The sequence below is a fragment of the Dipodomys spectabilis genome, unplaced genomic scaffold (assembly GCF_019054845.1).
Source record: "Dipodomys spectabilis isolate Male_0828 unplaced genomic scaffold, ASM1905484v1 ptg000416l, whole genome shotgun sequence".
Taxonomy (NCBI): Eukaryota; Metazoa; Chordata; class Mammalia; order Rodentia; family Heteromyidae; genus Dipodomys; species Dipodomys spectabilis.
The window spans coordinates 408,235-426,605 of record NW_024871093.1 but is presented as its reverse complement, the minus strand read 5'-3'; the positions used below and the strand labels follow the sequence as shown (position 1 = coordinate 426,605).

The following is an 18,371-nucleotide window of genomic DNA, read 5'->3' as shown; positions in this document are numbered from 1 at the left end:
GCAGAAAAAGCTGGAAGTGGCACTGTGGCGTAAGTGGTAGAGTGCTCAAGCTGAAGAGCTGAGGGACAGTGCCCAGGCCCAGAGTTCAGGTTCCACAACCAGCAAAAAAAAAAAAAAAAAAGTAGCATGATTCTTAGTTTCTTTGTCTGTCTGGGATACTACTCTCCAGTGTACTATCCCATCCCCCACCCCCTCCAACTTGCAATCACAAAAGCCTCTCTGGAATAGTTCGTGGCTGCACAAAGAGCTTCCAGCTACAGGCATCCAGAAACCCCAGCTAGAAGGCTATTGGATGGGATTTCAGAGGCCTAAGGCTCCAGGAGCTCCTGGGGTGGAAGCCCTCAGCTCACTCCACAGTTAGATGGAGAAGCGTTCAGAGTGGCTGGGGGACACTAGAAAGGATGGCCCCCAAAAGAAATGTGTGCATCACCTGAACTTGAAATGGTAACCCCGCTGTACATCTGAAAAATAATTAAATATTTAACAAAAAAAAACTTTGTGGCTTGGGTAGGCAAAGATTTCTTAAGTAAAACAAAAAGTGTGCAGCACCAAGAAAAAATTATTAATAATGGCAATGAGGTTTCATCAGGAGTTAAAACTTCTGCTGCTCTAAATATACCACTAAAAAGATGACAGGAGCCAGGTATCCATGGCTCTCACCTGTCATCCCAGCTACTCAGGTTAAGCCAGCCCAGGCAGAACAGACCATGAGACTCTTCTCCAATTAACCATCAAAAAGCTGGAAGGAGAGTTGTGGCTTAAGCAGTACAGCACCAGACTTGAGCAAAAAAGCTTGGACAGTGCCTAGCTCTGAGTTTAAGCCAGAGGACTGCACCAGAAAACCAAACAAAACAAAGGAAAACAAAAGGAAAGAAAAAGATGAAAGGGTCAGGTGCTGTCTGGGAGAAAATTCTGTAACACTACCTCTGAGAAGACAATTGTGTGGAATAGGTGTCTTTCAATAAGGAAAAACCAAGCCAACCTAAAAATGGCCAGAACATTTACCCTTGACAGAAGAGGTAAAGATGTTCGCCATCACTATTTCCTAGGGAAATACGAATGGAAGCAATGGTAGGAGAGTCCTGAGCCTGTCTCTCCTGGACCAGTGGGTGGTGATGAGGAAGTGGCCGCTGGGCACCGCCATGGGGAAGGCAAGTGGCACTGTCACTATGTGATCCAATGTGGTACTCTCTCTTAAACACAGACATCTTATAGTCCAAGAACACATTCCCAAGGGAAATGAAAACACATCCATTGACAGACTTCCACACAAATAGCTATAGAAGCTTTATTGAAAATGAGGGAAGGCTGGAAAGAACCATCAAGAGGTAAAGAGATGAACATAAATACTACTGAGCAACGGAAAGGATTACAGAACACTGATGAACCCCAAAATCATGTGGAAGAAAGTCAGACAAGGAAAGAGTATATACCATCAGAGCATGAACAAGGAGTGTTCTTGGCTTCCCAGTTCCCAGGTAAAATTGTGGCAGATTGGAGATTCACACATGAAAAGCATTTCATAATGTCTCCCCAAAACTCTCATATAGAGAAAGTTTTAGTGCAGACTTACCTTAGTCTAACAAGAGAAAGCAGGGGAAAATGGAAAAAGAGAAACATTTCTTCCAAGAAATGGGAGTTAAAATGATGGCTATTCCTTTGATGTAGGCAAATACATATGGTTACGTCACATTATAGCAACTCCTGATCCTTAAACAAGTTTTGTGTGTGTTGTGATTGAGCCAGGGAAGGACAACATGCTTGTCACTTTCCAGAGCATCAGAATACACGCAATAACACATTCACAGACGCATCCATGTTGTTAGTGTTAATTCTCCAAGTTCTGCTGAGGTCGCTGGAGAGCTGGGATGTTACAACACAGTCTCTATTTCAGTCTTTGGGCTTGAACTCCCTGAGTTTCTTTTGCTAAATGTTAGCACTCTACCACTTGAGCCACAGCTCCATTTTCAGCTTTTTCTGTTTATGTGGTACTGAGGAATGAACCCAGGGCTTCATGCATGCAGGGCAAGCACTCACTAAGCCACATTCCCAGCCCCTCTATTGCAATCTTAATCTCTGATCATGAAACAAGGATACTGGGTCTAACTGGTGCCATTTTGGCCACATGGTGGATAGCAGGGAATTGCCATCTTGTCTACACAGTAGAGGCTGGGATGGGGACTTGGACAATAGGTTACTGGAACTGTCAGTCCTGTGCTTCGAACTCATGAGATTCTAGAGTTTCCTGTGACCCAGCACCCTGATGCTGACCCTATTTAGAGCCAGACCAGCTCAGGCACTATTACGCCATGCCTTGCACCTCCTAGCTCTGATCCAGTCACCATGGCACCCCACTTCAGCTCTCCATTGGAGTTGATATGGTTTGTTGTGTAAGGTATATTAAATAGGTAGGTTTCATTAGGTAGCCGATGAAGAGAACACCACACGCTATTCAGGCAGGAAAAGAAGTTTATTTATTTTTTTTTTGGAAAAGAAGTTTATTTACCGAACTGCTGCCCCTGCTGTGCATGGTGGAGAGGCATGGCTGAGAAGGGAAGGGAAGGGGGGGAACCCACAACCCACCCGAGGCCAGGAGTTATCTAGGCCAGGGACAGGAAGAAGTGTAGCCAGGTGGGGGAAAGGTATGGCCACACTGGATCCGGATATGACCTCAGGGCCTGGGACACTCCTATGTTCAGATGGGAGGCTCATGACCTGAGGCCACTCAGGATGTAACCTAGCAGGAGGGTGAAGTGACTGCTTCCTGGTGTGCCAGTTTCCTGGATAATAGATACTGGATGGAGACTTAGACAAGAGGTAGGGAGGTGCTGCATAGGGCCTGCAAGGCATGAGCAGACCTTACATGTTGGTATTGTTTTTCTGCTTTGTCTTTGCTTTACTATTTTCAAATAGTTTTCAATCAGTGTTAAGTGTATTCCAGTGTATTCTTGTGACAAGAGTCCACCTGCAGTTACTGTCTTTCTAATAAAGACTCACAGAGATGGGAATGTGGCTTAGTGGTAGTGTGCCTGTCTAGAAGCCCTGGGTTTGATTTCTCAGTACCACATAAACAGAAAAAGCCAGAAGTGGCACTGTGGCTCAAGTAGTAGAGTGTTAGCCTTCAGCAAAAGCCTCAGGACTGTCAAAAACAAAACAAAAACTAACAAAAGATTTACTGCTGGTGATAGCCACAGAACTCCTAAAAAGCAAATATCTAGTGATGTTCCTCGATGATGATTCTTAAGGGGATTTGAACATAGCCACACCCAAGTTAAGGGTAGAAGAGTTAGCTTTGCCCCAATTTTGGAGATTCCAGTTACTGAAGCCCACTTCTCTGCTCCATTTTGCCTCTTAGCTAAAGTGATGGCAGGGTAGGAAGTTCCCTTAGGTCCAGATGAGTAACAGCCTGATGGAAGAATATAAGGACATGAGGCTGAGATCTGAGGATCATGGTTTGAAGCCAGCCTGGGTAGAAAAGTCCCATAAAACTCATCACCAATTAACCATTAGAAAACCAGAAGTGGCCCTGTGGCTCAAAGTAGTAGGGTACTAGCCTTGAGCAAAAGAGCTCAGGGAGAGTACCCAGGCCCTGAGTTCAAGACCAGCAATGGACCAAACAAAAAAGCTAGAAGTGTATGTGTGGCTCAAGTGGTAAGAGTACTAGCCTTGAGCATAAAAGCTTAGGGACAGTTCCCAGGCCATAAATTAAAGCCCAGGATCCACCCAAACACACACAACTATTCTTTAACCCATTGTAGCTTGAAAATGAGGTCTGTATCATTAATCCTTAGGTAGGAGGGGTCATGAGAACCATCCTTGAACTTGGTGGCCCTGAGGGCTGGTTGGAAAGTTAAAAGTGTTTTCCCTCAGTGCCTTTGTGATCTTATCTTCCCTTTTAAGTTCCCTTTACATTACCCCAAGGCTTGTGACCAGCTGTTACCTTTCACCAGTGATTTAGAGTTCAAGATTTATTTTTTGAAATAGGACCTCATAGTTCAGTCTGTCCTAGAACTTGCTGACTTCAAATTTGTAATTCTCCTGCCTTCACCACCTGACTGTTGGGATTACAGGCATGTGTCACCATGCAGGCTTCTGAGGACATTAGTCCTCAGAAGGGTGAGGTTTTAAAGTACACAGAATCAACAGAGAATTCAAATCCAGAATGTCTCTGAGTGTGGGCACAACACACACACACACACACACACACACACACACACACACACACACATCTAACAATCAAAAAGGAAAAAAAAATAGTAAAGAAAAAAAGTTATGGAGGGAACCTAAGATGCTCTTCAGCAAAGCAGACACAGGAGATGGCATCTTATTTATTTACTTATTTGGGTAGTAGTGAAGCTTGAATTAAGGGCTTTGCATTTGCAAGGCAAGTGCTCTACCACTCAAGCCATGCCTACAGCTGTTTTTGCTCTGGTTTTTGTGATGGGGGTCTCACTTTTTGCCTGAGCAGGCTTGGAGCATGATCCTCTTGCTATGCTTCCCAGTAGCAAATGGATGATAGGCACATGCCATCTTCCCAACTATTTCTGAGGGGGAGGGGGAAGGGGGAGTGTCTCAAATTGGCCTGAAACTTTGATCCTCTCCTCTGCATAGCTTGAGTGACCCGCAGCATATACTAAAAGGTTTCAAGAACTCTTTGCCTGAGCTTGCCTAAAACGGTGATCTTCCTAAATAGCTAGGATTACAGGCCTGAGCCAGAGTGCCTACCATGAAGTGGTATTTTCAAACCAAGAAACTGGAAAAAAATTAAAACTGACAAGAATGGTAATCATACCTGAAAGGATCCTTCACATCCATGCCAGGGGACCACGCAGAGGCAGACAGGCACAGGAGAAAGATTATTACACCATTTATTAGAGGAGCCCTATCTGGCCCGGAGAGAGCGCTGGGCAGCCTCTGCTATGCCTCTGCTATCTAGGTAGCCACAGTGTCTGGGGGACAGGAAGTGAGGCAGATGGAGTTCAGGTGGGTCTGGGTGGAGAGAGAGAGCAGCCAGCTGTTTTGGCATGAACCCAGGACAGGGAGGAGCTCAAGTCTGGATGGAGCTGAGGACCAAAGGTGGGCATAATGCTTACAATACCACTACAGGAAAAGGGTGATTACTGCCAATGGGAATATACACACACACACACTCACAGACGTCTATCTATATACATGCATTCTTTATACATCCAATTAATGAACAGTGATTAAAGATAGTGGGAAATCCCCAGGAACATTCATTTTAGCAGGAATTATGGTTCCCATTCTCTGGATGCCTTTACATTTGTCATTCACATTTATCATACATCTACAATGTATCAGATAATGTGAAACTCAGGTACTTTAAATATTTCACATCATTTTTGTCTTTGTTTTTGGCAGGTACTAAAGCTTTGAATTCTGGCCCTTAGCTTTTTTTCAAAAATTTTATTTTTTTGCTCATGGTGGGAGCTCTACTGCTTGAATCATCCCTTCTGTTCCAGCTTTTTGCTAGTTAATTGGAGATGAAGAGTCTCCAAAGAGAGATCCTCTTGAGTAGCTAGGATCATAGGGAAAAGTAATTGGTGCCTAGTTAAGGGCTTTATCTCCTAACCCTTTCTTTTTTTTTTTTTTTTTGGGTCCGGTCGTGGGGCCTGTACTCTGGGCCTGGGCGCTGTCCCTCAGCTCTTCAGCTCAAGGCTAGCGCTCTACCACTTGAGCCACGGCGCCACTTCCGGCTTTTTTCTTATGTGGTGCTAAGGAATCGAACCCAGGGCCTCGAGCATGCAAGGCAAGTGCTCTACCACTGAGCCACCTTCCCAGCCCCTCCTAACCCTTTCTTAAGCTCTATCTTCCAAATGTTTCACTCATTCTTTTTTTTTTTTTTTTCAATCTGTCATGGGCTTGAACTCTGGGCCTGGGCACTGGCCCTCAACTCTTCTTCAGCTCAAGGCAGGAACTCTACCACTTGAGCCACAGCACCACTTCCGGTTTTCTGGTGGTTTATGGGAGATAGACTTTTACGGACTTTCCTGCCCGGGCTGGCTTCGAACAGCGACCCTCAGATCTCAGCCTCCGGAGTAGCTAGGATTACAGGTGTGATTCACCGGCGCCCGGCCTCCAAACATTTGTTATCTAAACATATTCCTTAAGTCTCTGGTGAACCGTAGGCATCTCCTTTTTTAGATGTGTAAGTTTAGTTTCTGGGAGGTCAAAGTTTGAAGATACTTACTACCCTAAGTTGGAAGCCAGGATTCAGGCCCAGGTTTGTCTATGGCAAAAATCCAACCCTGCCCTTCCCCCCGTGACACAGTACGTGTGACCTGTGCCTTGGTGTGTTATGAACGACCCTGGGAAGATTTCCAATTCTCATGGAAATATCCTCCGTCAAGAAATACCCTGGAAGGGTGGGGTGGACCACATGGGATGACAGAGCGCCGTCCAGGAGGCCGTGTACAGCCAGACCCCGCGCCCCGACCCGGAACAACGTGCAGACGTGAAATCTCGCCGTCCCAGCGGCCTCACGAAAAGATGTCCAGGGTGTTCCGATCCGGGTCGGGTCCCACCGACGAGTCTCAGGCTGGGCCCGAAATCCCCGGCGCCCGACGCCCTCCCTCCCCGGCCCCCGCCCCGAGCCGCGCCCCGGCGGGCCCGGCGGGGCCCCGCGGCCACGTCTAACGCAACCGCATCTGCTGTGCGCCAAGGTCAGCTCGGGGGAGAACCGAGGACAGGAACCGCAGCCACGAGGCTTAGAGCAGGGGTTCTCTGGGTTTCTAGGGCATTCCACGACCCCGCGCCTCCAGAACCCGTCAGAAGTCTCTCCCAGTCGCACTCTGGAAGTGAGGTGTCGCGCAAGCTGGCGGGGTGCCTCCAAGCCAGAACAGGGAAAGAGAACTCCGAACACCACCAACCGCCTTCCAGAGGAGGAACTCGAAAACTCACCGGAAAGCGTAGGCTGCACGGCGCCCCGAGGGGCCCAGGCTGAAGGGAGGAGCCGGCCGGAAGCCACAGAGCGTGCGCGCCCGAGTCTGCGCAGCCGCAGTACAAGCCTCACGGGCTTCCGCCGACCGCGCAGCCGCACTGGAGACCTCGTGTGCCGAGGATGGGGCGTGGGAATGGGCGGAGCTACCTTACACGGAGCGCTGACGTGACGGGCCGCGGCGGAAGGGTGTAGACGCGCAGGCGCAGTGGCGGCTCGGAAGGTAAGAAGGCGGGGCCGCGCAGGCGCCGTGAGAAGCGGTAGCGGCGGCGGCGGCGGCAGCGGCAGCTGTGAGGGGGGTTCCGGGAAGATGGTGCTGATTAAAGAATTGTAAGTGTCTCGGTGGGCACGGGCGACGATCTGGGGCGGCGGCGGCGGGCGACTCCTTGATCCAGACGTTGGGCATTATTCCCAGAGCCGAGAAAGGGCCGGGCCGGCCGCTTCCTGTGAGCGCTCTTCTCCCCGCCGGCACAAGCCCCCGGCCCGCCCGAGGCCCGGACCCGGCTCTCCCTCCCCCTGCCCCGGACCCTTAGGCGTTGCCGTGGCAACGCGGCCGCTTACCACCCCCACCCCCGGCGACCCGGGCCCCGGGATCCGGGCCCCTGGCTGGTGGATCGGAAAGGCGCGGCCGGGAGTTTGCACTGGGACCCGCCTCTCCCAGCCCCCCACCCCCATGCTGGTCTGGGCCCACCCCGGGGCCCGGAGCCGGGGGGCCGGGACGGCGCGGCCGCGCCCGCGTGCGGAGACGGGGCGGCCCGGCTGTGGTTGGTCTCCCGGGATGGAGGCTGCCCCTCAGCCCTGGGAGGTGGGCAGGCCCGCTGCCGGCTGCCCAGGTGTCGGGACGTGGGGGGGGGGGGGGGTGTCCTGAAGTGCCTGCCGGGGCCGGGACTCTCGGGGTTTGAGGAGCAGAGCGAGCCAGTTTGGCGGTGCTCGATCTCGGCGCTTTAAGACCGGAGCGAGACCTGGGGCGCCCGCTGCTCTCGGGGGTCCGGACGGGGCGCGCGCGCGCGCGGACGCCGGTGCGTCCGGCCGGCCAGATGGGGTTGAAAGTTGTGGCTTTTCCGGGACCCTGTCGAGGCCCCCGGAGCGGCCGCGCGCCCGGGTACGCGGCGGGCTCCTCTCCTAGCCCCTGGGCAGATAGGGATTTCTGGTCGGGCTCGTTCTTTTTATGAGTTTTTTTTTTCTTTCTTTCTTCATGTTTTGTCTCCGAAATTACTTTTTCAAGTTAATTCACATACGTATCTCTGTGCCAGTGTCGGGGCTTGAACGCAGGGCCACAGGGCACTCACTGTCTCTGAGCTTTTTCTGCTCCAGTCTAGCGCTCTGCCATTGGTACCACTCTCGGCTAGTTTGGTGGTTAATTGGAGCAAACAAACTCTCACCGACTTTTCCTGTACAGGCCGGCTTCGAACCACAACCCTCAGGTCTCAAGCCTCCTGAGTAGCTAGGATTTACAGGTGGGAGCCACCCGTGCACCTGTCTTTTCAAATTCTTAAACACACTAAAAAAAAATTTTTTTAAAAGACAATGTAACAGTCTCCAGACACGTTATTTTGTGTGTGTGTGTGTATTGCTAAATCTTTCTAAACTTACCCTTTGTGTGCGTCAGACCTTCCAAAGACTTTCTCATGAGAATGAAAGTCCGAAGTGATTATAGCCACTCACAGGCCCTGCACGGTCTTCTTTTCTGCTCTGGTACTGATGCCATTTCCTACTTTTCCTTGGTCCCCTGGGCCCCCGCAAAATTCCTTGCCAGTTCTCCACTGTCTGGAAGATAAGCCAGTTCAGGACCTCTCTGCTTGCATGGCTTGGCTTCTTCCTTCCGCCTCAGGTGCCTCTGCTCGCCAATTCACTTCCAAGTCTGTGGTCCAGTGACAGTTTCCAGGAAGGAATTTCTGTGCCCTTCATGCTTGTGTTCTCTTCATTTGATCTCCGGAAATGTGTCCCTTTTGTGCATGCTCCTATCTCCAGCTTCTAGAATAGTCCCTAGCACTTAGTAGGAGCTCAGCAAACATTTGTGAAATGAATTGATAAAAAATGACAACTTTTTACAGTGACGGAGATCCCAAGAAAAAGACATTTTTGCCTTTTATTGCAGATGACAGGTTTACAATTAAAGCTCATTTGTAGTACTAAACTTTCCACTTACATGAAATTTATATTTCTCAGGAGTTGGTTATAAACATGTACCTATGGTTAAGTGTTATCTCTCATTGCTCTAATGTACATCCATTGTAGGTAGTGGCAGATAACAAGCCAGAAGTGGAATATGAGTCCAAAGGAAACTGACTTGGCCCAAGTCTGATTGCACATTAGATAATCTGTCATCTTTTCTTTTTCTTCCTTCCTTTTTCCCCTCTCCTCCCCTCCCTCCCTCCCTTCTTCCTTCTCTCTCTTTCTCTTTCTTTCTCTTCTCTCCCTCCCTCCCTCCCTCCCTCTCTCTCTCTTTCTCCTTCCTTCCTTCCTTCCTTTCTTTCTTTCTTTCCTTTCTTTCCTTTCTTTCTTTTTTTCTTTCTTCCTCTTTCTTTCTTTCTTTCTTTCTTTCTTTCTTTCTTTCTTTCTTTCTTTCTTTCTTTCTTTCTTTCTTTCTTTCTTTCTTTCTGCTTTTGTTGTTGTTGTTGGTCCTGGGGCTTGTACTTTGTGCCTGGGTGCTGTCCTAGCTCTTCAGCTCAAGGCAACCACTCTACCACTTGAGCCACAGCATCACTTCTGGTTTTCTGGTGGTTAATTGGAGAGATAAGAGTCTTAGCGACTTTCCTGCCTGGGCTGGCTTTGAATTGTGATCCTCGGATCTCAGCCTCCCAAGTAGCAAGGATTACAAGCGTGAGCTGCTGGCACCCGGCACCAAGGGGTGTGTGTGTGTGTGTGTGTGTGTGTGTGTGTGTGTGTGTGTGTGTGTGTGTGTGTGTGTGTGTGTGTGTGTGTGTGTGTGTGTGTATAGTAGCAGCAAGGATTACAAGCGTGAGCTGCTGGCACCCGGCACCAAGGGTGTGTGTGTGTGTGTGTGTGTGTGTGTGTGTGTGTGTGTGTGTGTGTGTGTGTGAGACCGTCCTGTGTGTGTGTGTCCACTTGAGCCACAGCATCACTTCTGGTTTTCTGGTGGTTAATTGGAGAGATAAGAGTCTTAGCGACTTTCCTGCCTGGGCTGGCTTTGAATTGTGATCCTCGGATCTCAGCCTCCCAAGTAGCAAGGATTACAAGCGTGAGCTGCTGGCACCCGGCACCAAGGGGTGTGTGTGTGTGTGTGTGTGTGTGTGTGTGTGTGTGTGTGTGTGTGTGTGTGTGTGTGTGTGTGTGTGTGTGTGTAGTAGCAGCAAGGATTACAAGCGTGAGCTGCTGGCACCCGGCACCAAGGGGTGTGTGTGTGTGTGTGTGTGTGTGTGTGTGTGTGTGTGTGTGAGACCGTCCTGTGTGTGTGTGTGTCCGTCCTGGAGCTTGAACCCAGATCTTGGGCATTGTTCCTGAGCCTCTATGCTTGAAGATAGCACTCTATCATCATTCTTCTTTTATTAGAATTACTTCCTTCAAAATGTGGCTAAGTGTTCAGTGGATAGTGTTGATTGGTGAGTGGTAGCAAGCAAGCCCATTGGAAAATTGTCACCTTTAGAAATCTGTACAACTGCTTTTCCCTAGATGTTTTGCACTGAGATAACAAATGTTGAAATGTGCCCAGAGTAATTATTATTATTATTATTTTATTGGTTGTGGAGCTTGAATTCTGGGCCTGGGCACTGGCGCTCAACTCTTAGCTCAAGGTAAGCGCTCTACCACTTGAGCCACAGTGCCACTTCCAGTTTTCTGGTAGTTTATTGGAGATAAGAGTCTCACAGACTTTCCTGCTTGGGCTGGCTTTGAACCTCAATACTCAGATCTCAGCCTCCTGAGTAGCTAGGATTACAGGCATGAGCCACCAGCTCCCGGCTTATTTTTTAAATGTCTTCCATTAATCTTGATGTTTATACCTTGTGTATATCTCTAGATTTCTGTCAGCCTGCAACTTTTTAAAATTTATTTTTAAAGGTTTGAGGCTGTTATCTAAGTATGGCCAATATCTAGTACAGGATCTGATCTGGCTCAGTGCTGTTGAATGAAAAAAAAAAAATCTCCAAATAGCTTTCTAAAATTACTTTTATTCAGAAGCAACAGATAGGACATTCTGTGTGAAGATGTTGGTAAACAAAATACTTTGCCAAATGTTTGTTGTCTTGCAAAATTTCATCTATTTTTAATGAAGTTTAAAGGTCAGAAATGACTTACCATGTGGGCAGGTTCCGGTTCCCCTCCAGCCTAGTATTTAAGCAATGGGCAAAGTTGCCCCTGGGTAAAGTCCTGGTTTTAAAGAATTCATTGATGGTCGAGCACCTGCCTGACAAGTGCCCTGCCCTAAGTTTGAACCCCAAGTACCACCAAGAAAGAAAAAAGTGACTGGTTCCATTTACAAAAGGACTTCCATGAAAAATTTCAAAGAAGTTTGTCAATCTTTAAAACTCTTAGACTAATAATGGGACATTAGAGCCTGCCTGTTCCTTTTCCCGTTTACTTTTTAGTCACTCCTTGTTCATGAAACAAGGTCTTCTCAAAGTAGTGGTAAGCAAAAGTGGGGATCTTCCAGGAATGGTTGTCAGATGACCCACCTGGAGTCTCTGGGTTTATGAACGTTCAGAGAGGACTTTCTTCCCTGTACCCCACGCCTTCTCTCCATCCCACATCTTGGTTGGGGTCTTTTATTCATCTCCCTTCGCAGTCCCAGAGTACTTCTTTCCTTAGCATTCTCAGCCTCGTATGGATGGCTTGCCCAGGTCTGCTGCAGTTATGTCATCTGTGTCCGAGAACAACCTCCCAGGACTCCTCGTCACCCAGTTAATGAAAATTCCTACCATGGGGTTTCAGGCCCACCTCCAGCCGGGGCCTTCCAGTCCCCTCCTCCTCCAGCGTGTCCTGTTTACTGAGACGCAGCCAGCCAGCACGTGCCCCGAGGGGACCGCCCAGGAGATGCCATGTGGGAATTTAGTCATGGAGGCACACACAAGTTTGTTCTTGATGAGAAGTGAAATTAGTAACTGTGCTGCCTTGGAGAATGTTCCTGGTTCACAGAGACGAGTGTGTGGTGAGGCAGGGGAGGAATAGGAGCGTGTTTGTTACTCATGAAGGCTAGAGTAATGTGAAAAGTGTGGATGTTTGCTGGGTATTTCTCCAGAACATGGAGAGAGGATCTGGAAAATGCCGCTGGAGTGCAAGCTAGATGTGCTGTTCTTGGTTATTTATATTACTCCTATATATATTTTTTTTTTCTTCTGGGCCTGGGTGCTGTCCCTGAGCCTCTTTGTGCTCAAGGCTAGCGCTCTACCACTTGAGCCACAGTGCCACTTAGGGCTTTTTCTGTTTATGTGGTACTGAGGAATCGAACCCAGGGCTTCCAGCATGCTAGGCAAGCACTAAGCCACATTCCTGGCCCTGCTCCTATACTTTTTATAACAGAGATTTAGTCAAGAATGTCTAGGCTTAAAAGATTGTCACTAGTGAATAACAAAATAAACAACTAACTGCAGTTGAAGAGAAACCAGAATAAGTGAAACATGTAGAAATTTCCTATAAAATGAAGACATGTGAATTGGGGTGGGGTTGTTCTCCCCTTCTTCCCCCATATGCCCTCTCTCAAAGTCTCAAAGGAGTTGGGGGTCTGGAAGTTTCTATCTCAGAAAGTACCCATTGTTGTGAGATAAATTGGTAAATAGGGATGGCCTTGCTTTGATGAATTGTTGGTAGAAATAAGGAATCTGGAGATAAAATGCAGTGTTCAGATATAAAATACTGCACTATAATGTATTTTTAAATTCTTCAGTACTATATTGTAGGTAAAATGGAGCTCTAAAAGTAGTATTTTGATGTGTTCAATAACAAGCTCTTACGTTCGCTCTATGCTAGAAGAGGTTATTGTATTTATAACGTTCAAGGTAGTTTCCATTTGGGGGGGTGAGGGGGTGGGTGTTTGGTTGGTTGGGTTTTTTTGTGCTAGTCCTAGGGCTTGAACTCAGGGCCTAGATGCTGTTCCTGAGCTTTTTTGTTCAAGGCTGGCATTCTGCCACTTGAACCACAGCTCCACTGCTGGCTTTCTGGTGGGTAATTGAAGATAAGAGTCTCACAGACTTTCCTGCCTGGGCTGACTTACAGCCATGAACTTCAGATCTCAGCCTCATGAGTAGCTAGGATTGATTACAGGCATGAGCCACCGGCACCCTATGGGTAGTTTTCTCAATAAAAGTTTTTTTTTCCTTATTAATATTAACGAATCCTTGAGTAGCTATAGAAGCTTTCTTTTCTTTTCTTCCCTTCCCTGAGCTTCCCTTCCCTGAGCTTCTTTTGCTCAAGGCTAGCACTCTACCACTTGAGCCACTGCCGCCACCTCCCACCTTTTCTGCTTACTGAGGAATGGAACCCAGGACTTCATGCATGCTAAGCAAGCGCTCTACCACTAAGCCCCATTCCCAGCCCTGTGGAAGTTTCTTGAAGCATTCTTTCTTCAAAGTCAAGATGCATGTTCCTTGAGACGTGCTGTGAAAGCAAGCTGCAAGGCATATAGAACAGGAGTGAGCGGTGCTGAAGGTTACACAAGGACAGCCTGGCCAGACAGTTTACAGAGAATATGCTTGGTACCCTCCAGTTTCAATGAGATTTTCCTTGTTTCTTTACCATTCCCAAGAATTGCTGCACTGTCTCTTTGGGTCATGGTACAGTGAGGACACTTGGTACTAAAGATCGCTGCCATCCAAAGAATGGTATTATTTGTACAGGTAGAAAACACCTGTTTAGGTTCAAAGACCGTCTTCCAGCAAAGATATTCTTGTGTTTTTAGATTTGAGAGTCCTGCTAGGATGTCTTTGGATTTTAAAGTGTTAAGTGCAGGTATCTGACGTCTGTCCTTTTTTCTTTTTAGCCGTGTGGTTTTGCCATGTTCTGTTCAGGAGGTAAGTACTCTTCTCTGTCATTTTATATGTATAGTTTATTTTGATATGTTCATCTGAATTCATGTTTTCATACCATTCATAGAGTACCTTTACACAAGTACTTTTTCCCCCTTTATTTTCTTTCTGTTTTGGGTGAGGTGTTGGGGATCAATGCAAGTATTGTACCTCCACACTCCATCTCAGCCCTTATTCACTTTTTCTTTTCTGTGTATATAATGAAGGGAGCCGAGGTCCCTACCAGGTGGTCTGTTGTGAGCAGATGTCTTGTGCTGGAACAAGGCAGTGTCATCACTAGTGCAGGAATGCCCCCTTCCCACAGCATGCACGTAGGCACTTTGCAGGTGAGGTGGCTCCTGCCTGGAGCATTTTAAACAGCCATCCACTGTAACCCCAGACCTTTCCTTTAACACGTGGCTATTGCTATCAGCCCATTCCCATTAGGATTGAAGCCTGCCCTGTGGGCAGCTCTTTGAGGTTTGTGTAGCTCTCCCTGCCACCCCATCCCACCTCTTAAGACCTTTTGTTCCATTTTGAATGGGCACAAGGTTAGATAACCTGACCTTGTAGACTGTTGCTCTTGTGAGTGCATGTATTGTAGTTGTTGCTTGGGTCTGAAAACAATTCCAGACATGCTCTAATTTTAAGATTTAATTGCTCATTGTCTTTGATCTGCATTGATATAAGAACGTATCAGCTATGGAGAACTTCTGACCTGCAGTTGCTGCTACCTGTAGGACAGCCAGAAATGAAGATAAGAGAAAGAAAGCTGTCTAAGAGGCCAAGACATGTGTAACAAAGTACATGAACCCCTCTGGGCCTTTCTGAACTTGCACACAGTTCTTTCTTACTCATTTGTCTGGTCTCCCAGAGCTGACAGTAGATTAGAAGCAGTGAGTTGGAACTGGGACAAAACAAACTGATAACCAAGAGAAGTGACAGATGACGGAAAACAGAAAAAAAAGTGCAGGAAGCAGAGTAGCTGTCTGGCGCTGGTGCATGTAGATGTGAGCCCAGCTATAGGTTTTCGAGGCAAGCCAGATACCTCTGCTTTATTTGCACAATTGATAGTTCCAACTTACACATGGAACTTGACTATTGAAACCTTAGGGTTTCAGCTGGCTGAATCACTTTGTTGAAATCCGTGAGTCTTGGTATTTGTCAGTCATCATAATCTTCCCAAGCTTTGTTACAGTCAGAGGTAATGAGCACACCCCCTCTGTTGAAGTTATTCTTCACATGAGAACAAGAAAGCCAGCTACAAGGGATGGGTTCATTCATCTTTTCTTGGATCCAGTTGCTTCATGGTGGCTGTGTGGGTTTGGGTTACTATGTTCCCAGTCTGGACCACATGTACCTTCTGACTGGGAGACACTGTAATCCCACTTTAAAATTTTTAAAGATGGCCATGTGGAAAGGCCAACTTTTTAAAGGACTTCATCATTGTGGTGGTTTCATGGTGAACCAAAGCCAGCAGCCTTCTGGAAGTCTGAAGCCCCTGCAGACGCTTAATTTTGGACCGCTTAAGGCATCTGTTAGGGTTCGGCTGCCTAGGCCTTTCCAAATGAGTAAGATTGTAATTTAAAATTAAGTGTGCCTAGTGCTAGCTCTAGTATCTATCTGTAGGAGCTTTTTAGGTAAGATTGCTTCTTGGTAGTACAATGGCCCTTTGCTTTTTCTCTCTAGTGAAATTGGTGGGTTCTTAGAAGAAGGTTTTTAGTGACTTTTCTTTGAAAGTAGCTTTCAAAGACCATTGTGTGCATGGGAAGGAAGAAGTTCAGTGATATTGGAAGGGGCTGAAGAGGTGCTCTGGCTTGGGCTAGGAGTAGGCCTGTAGGAACTGTGCTTTTGCCCTCACTAGAATAACAGTAGAAAGGACTGTCTGCTGTGTCCTACCTTTTATGGCAGTACTCATATAGTTGTAATTCTGTACAGTTTTTGTTTACTAGAGAACTTTGTTTAAAAGTTCTGGTCCTAGTTAGCCAGTCCATGTTTCTGTTCAGCTGGACAACTACCAAATGGTCATGTTCTACACAAGTGGCAAGAAAAAATAAAAAAGGACCCCAAAGTCCTGCTAAATATCAACAATCGTGGTTCTTTAGGTTTTTCAGGTTTTAACTGCACATTCTATTTGTCCTATTTGCTGCTGAGCACAGTGTTCGGTGCTTGCTCTAATGGACAGTGATGATGGGTTTGTGTAGTCAGATGGGACAGAATGGTGAAAATGCTTCAGAGTACAGATTTATATTGTCCAAGAGTTGAACAATGCGACACACAATTTTCTTGAGGACTGGGAAGGTGGCTCAGTGGTAGAGCGCTTGCCTAGCATGCATGAGGCCCTGGGTTCAATTCCTCAGGTCCACATAAGCAGAAAAGGCTGAAGTGTCTCTGTGGCTCAAATGGTAGAGCGGTAGCCTTGAGCTGAAGAGCTGAGGGACAGTGCCCAGGCCCAGAGTTCAAGACCCACGACCGACAAAAAAATAAAAATACACAAATGTGGGGCTGGGAAGGTGGCTCAGTGGTAGAGTGCTTGCCTTGCATGCCTGAGGCCCTGGGTTCAATTCCTCAGCACCACATAAGCAAAAAGAAAAAAGCCGGAAGTGGCGCTGTGGCTCAAGCAGTAGAGTGCTAGCCTTGAGCTGAAGAGCTGAGGGACAGCGCCCAGGCCCAGAGTTCAGGGCCCACGAACGGACCCAAAAAAAAAAAAATACACAAATGTATGTTGTTCAAGGGTTGAACCATGTGATGCACAAATTTCTTAAGAAGTGAGTTGCATATAAAAGCAACAGTGTATTTAATATTCGTTGTTTTGAATAAGGAAAATCTTACACGGTGTATGTAGCTACTCAACGCTGTATATTTATCTTCTAAAATGTTCTGATTTGAGTCATGTTTTCCCTTAGAACACATGCCGAGTGGTTTGGATTCACTTTTTCATAGTGAGATTCTAACTTAGGCAATTTCTTCAGATCCTGCTGGCTGACTGAAGTTCTGTGTCCCTTGTTGACTTCCAGTATCAGGTTGGACAGCTCTACTCGGTTGCAGAAGCTAGTAAGAATGAGACCGGTGGCGGAGAAGGAATAGAGGTCTTAAAGAATGAACCTTATGAGAAGGATGGAGAAAAGGGACAGTACACACACAAAATCTATCACCTAAAGAGGTAAGTGCAGAGTTCACACTTCAATCACCATAACCCAGCTTGCTTATGAACCTCTGTGAGGACACATGTTTATTTCATTGTTGTTATGTGTTGCACCTCATTACTAGGAAGACCCTGCCCAACAATAATTACAAATGCATCTGTTTACAACACAAGATCCAGTGCTGAGAATACTATAAAGTAGAAACTCCATCCATCCAGAAGTTTCCTGTACATATTCAAAGACGTGTGTACAAGCAGGCATATCATCTCTGCTTCCTCCCCATGGACGCACGCTGGATAGGGCTCTTCATGCATGCAAAACGACATCACAAACCTCCTTACTTTCATTTCATTAACAACTGTGTGATTCTCTTCGATGAAAAGCTGAGAAAGCTTCCCTTGAGGGTTCAGTGGAGTTTACCATTTCCTAAATACCAGGTCCATCTACATACTTGAGGTGTTTAGTAGATTTTGTCTGTTGAAATGGTTTTTCTAAACCTAGTTGTACAGTCTTTCTGCCTTAGATATTTGTCCAGGAAAAAGTCAAAAGAGGAGGGCCTGTCATGTTAAACTTAGATGTGATAACCAAATTGCCCTTGAAGACTTTGGTCATGTTCATTTTTTTTTTTTTTACGGTAGTTCTCTTTAATTTTTGCTGCTTTCATAGGTAGAAAATACCCTTTTGTGTACATTTGTATTTCTTCATTAGTGAAGTCTTAGTACTTACTGACCATTTGAATTTCTTTTGTGCCTTGGCTGTTCAAATGGGTCTTGTTCATTTTGTCTTGTCCAGGTTCTTCTGCACATTATCTACCTTTGGCAGTCTGCTCTCTTTGCCATAAATATTTTAAAGTAGAAAATGTATGCCAGGATTTATCTGGGAGCAGGAGACCAGTAATAGCTTTTAAGACTTCACGTTGCCAGTAGCCCCCAGTTTACTATGAGTAATAGGAAATCTCTGCTCTGCTCTTTCTTTATTCTCTTCAGGTTAAAGTAAATTTCTGCTCTTAGTTTGTGGAGCCCCTCAACATTGTGGGAGAGCTGAGGTGATCACCTTTTTTCATACTTTCTCAGTTGAATTCTACTGCTTATTTTAAACTGGATCAGAAATACATTCTTTTCTGTTAGAATACAAATTTTGGTATTATATGTGGCATAGTCTGTGTAATATTGGTAGTATTGAGCTTATTTATGCTTATTAGCTTTCTCTAAAATTTTTTTACTGGCCCATTATTAATTGATACATAATTAGAATTTTATAATTGTAAAAAAAAAATTAGACTCTAGGGGTTCTAAAATGGTGTTTGAA

The 18,371-nt window shown here is 46.5% G+C and overlaps 1 protein-coding gene across 2 annotated transcripts in view; it reads left to right on the top strand.

The window, feature by feature from the left end:
• The first annotated feature begins 7,229 nt into the window (after window positions 1-7,229).
• The window catches only part of Pitpnb (phosphatidylinositol transfer protein beta), a 56,060-nt gene continuing 44,918 nt past the window's right edge, over window positions 7,230-18,371 (top strand). Inside the window, exons 1-3 of one of the 2 annotated variants that reach the window (XM_042667659.1) lie at window positions 7,230-7,288; window positions 13,893-13,923; window positions 16,935-17,080. In XM_042667659.1, coding sequence (XP_042523593.1) covers window positions 7,269-7,288; window positions 13,893-13,923; window positions 16,935-17,080 — 197 coding nt within the window. In that variant the 5' untranslated portion in view covers window positions 7,230-7,268. The remainder of the gene's footprint in view (window positions 7,289-13,892; window positions 13,924-16,934; window positions 17,081-18,371) is intronic. The other variant, XM_042667660.1, reaches the window with a different exon arrangement.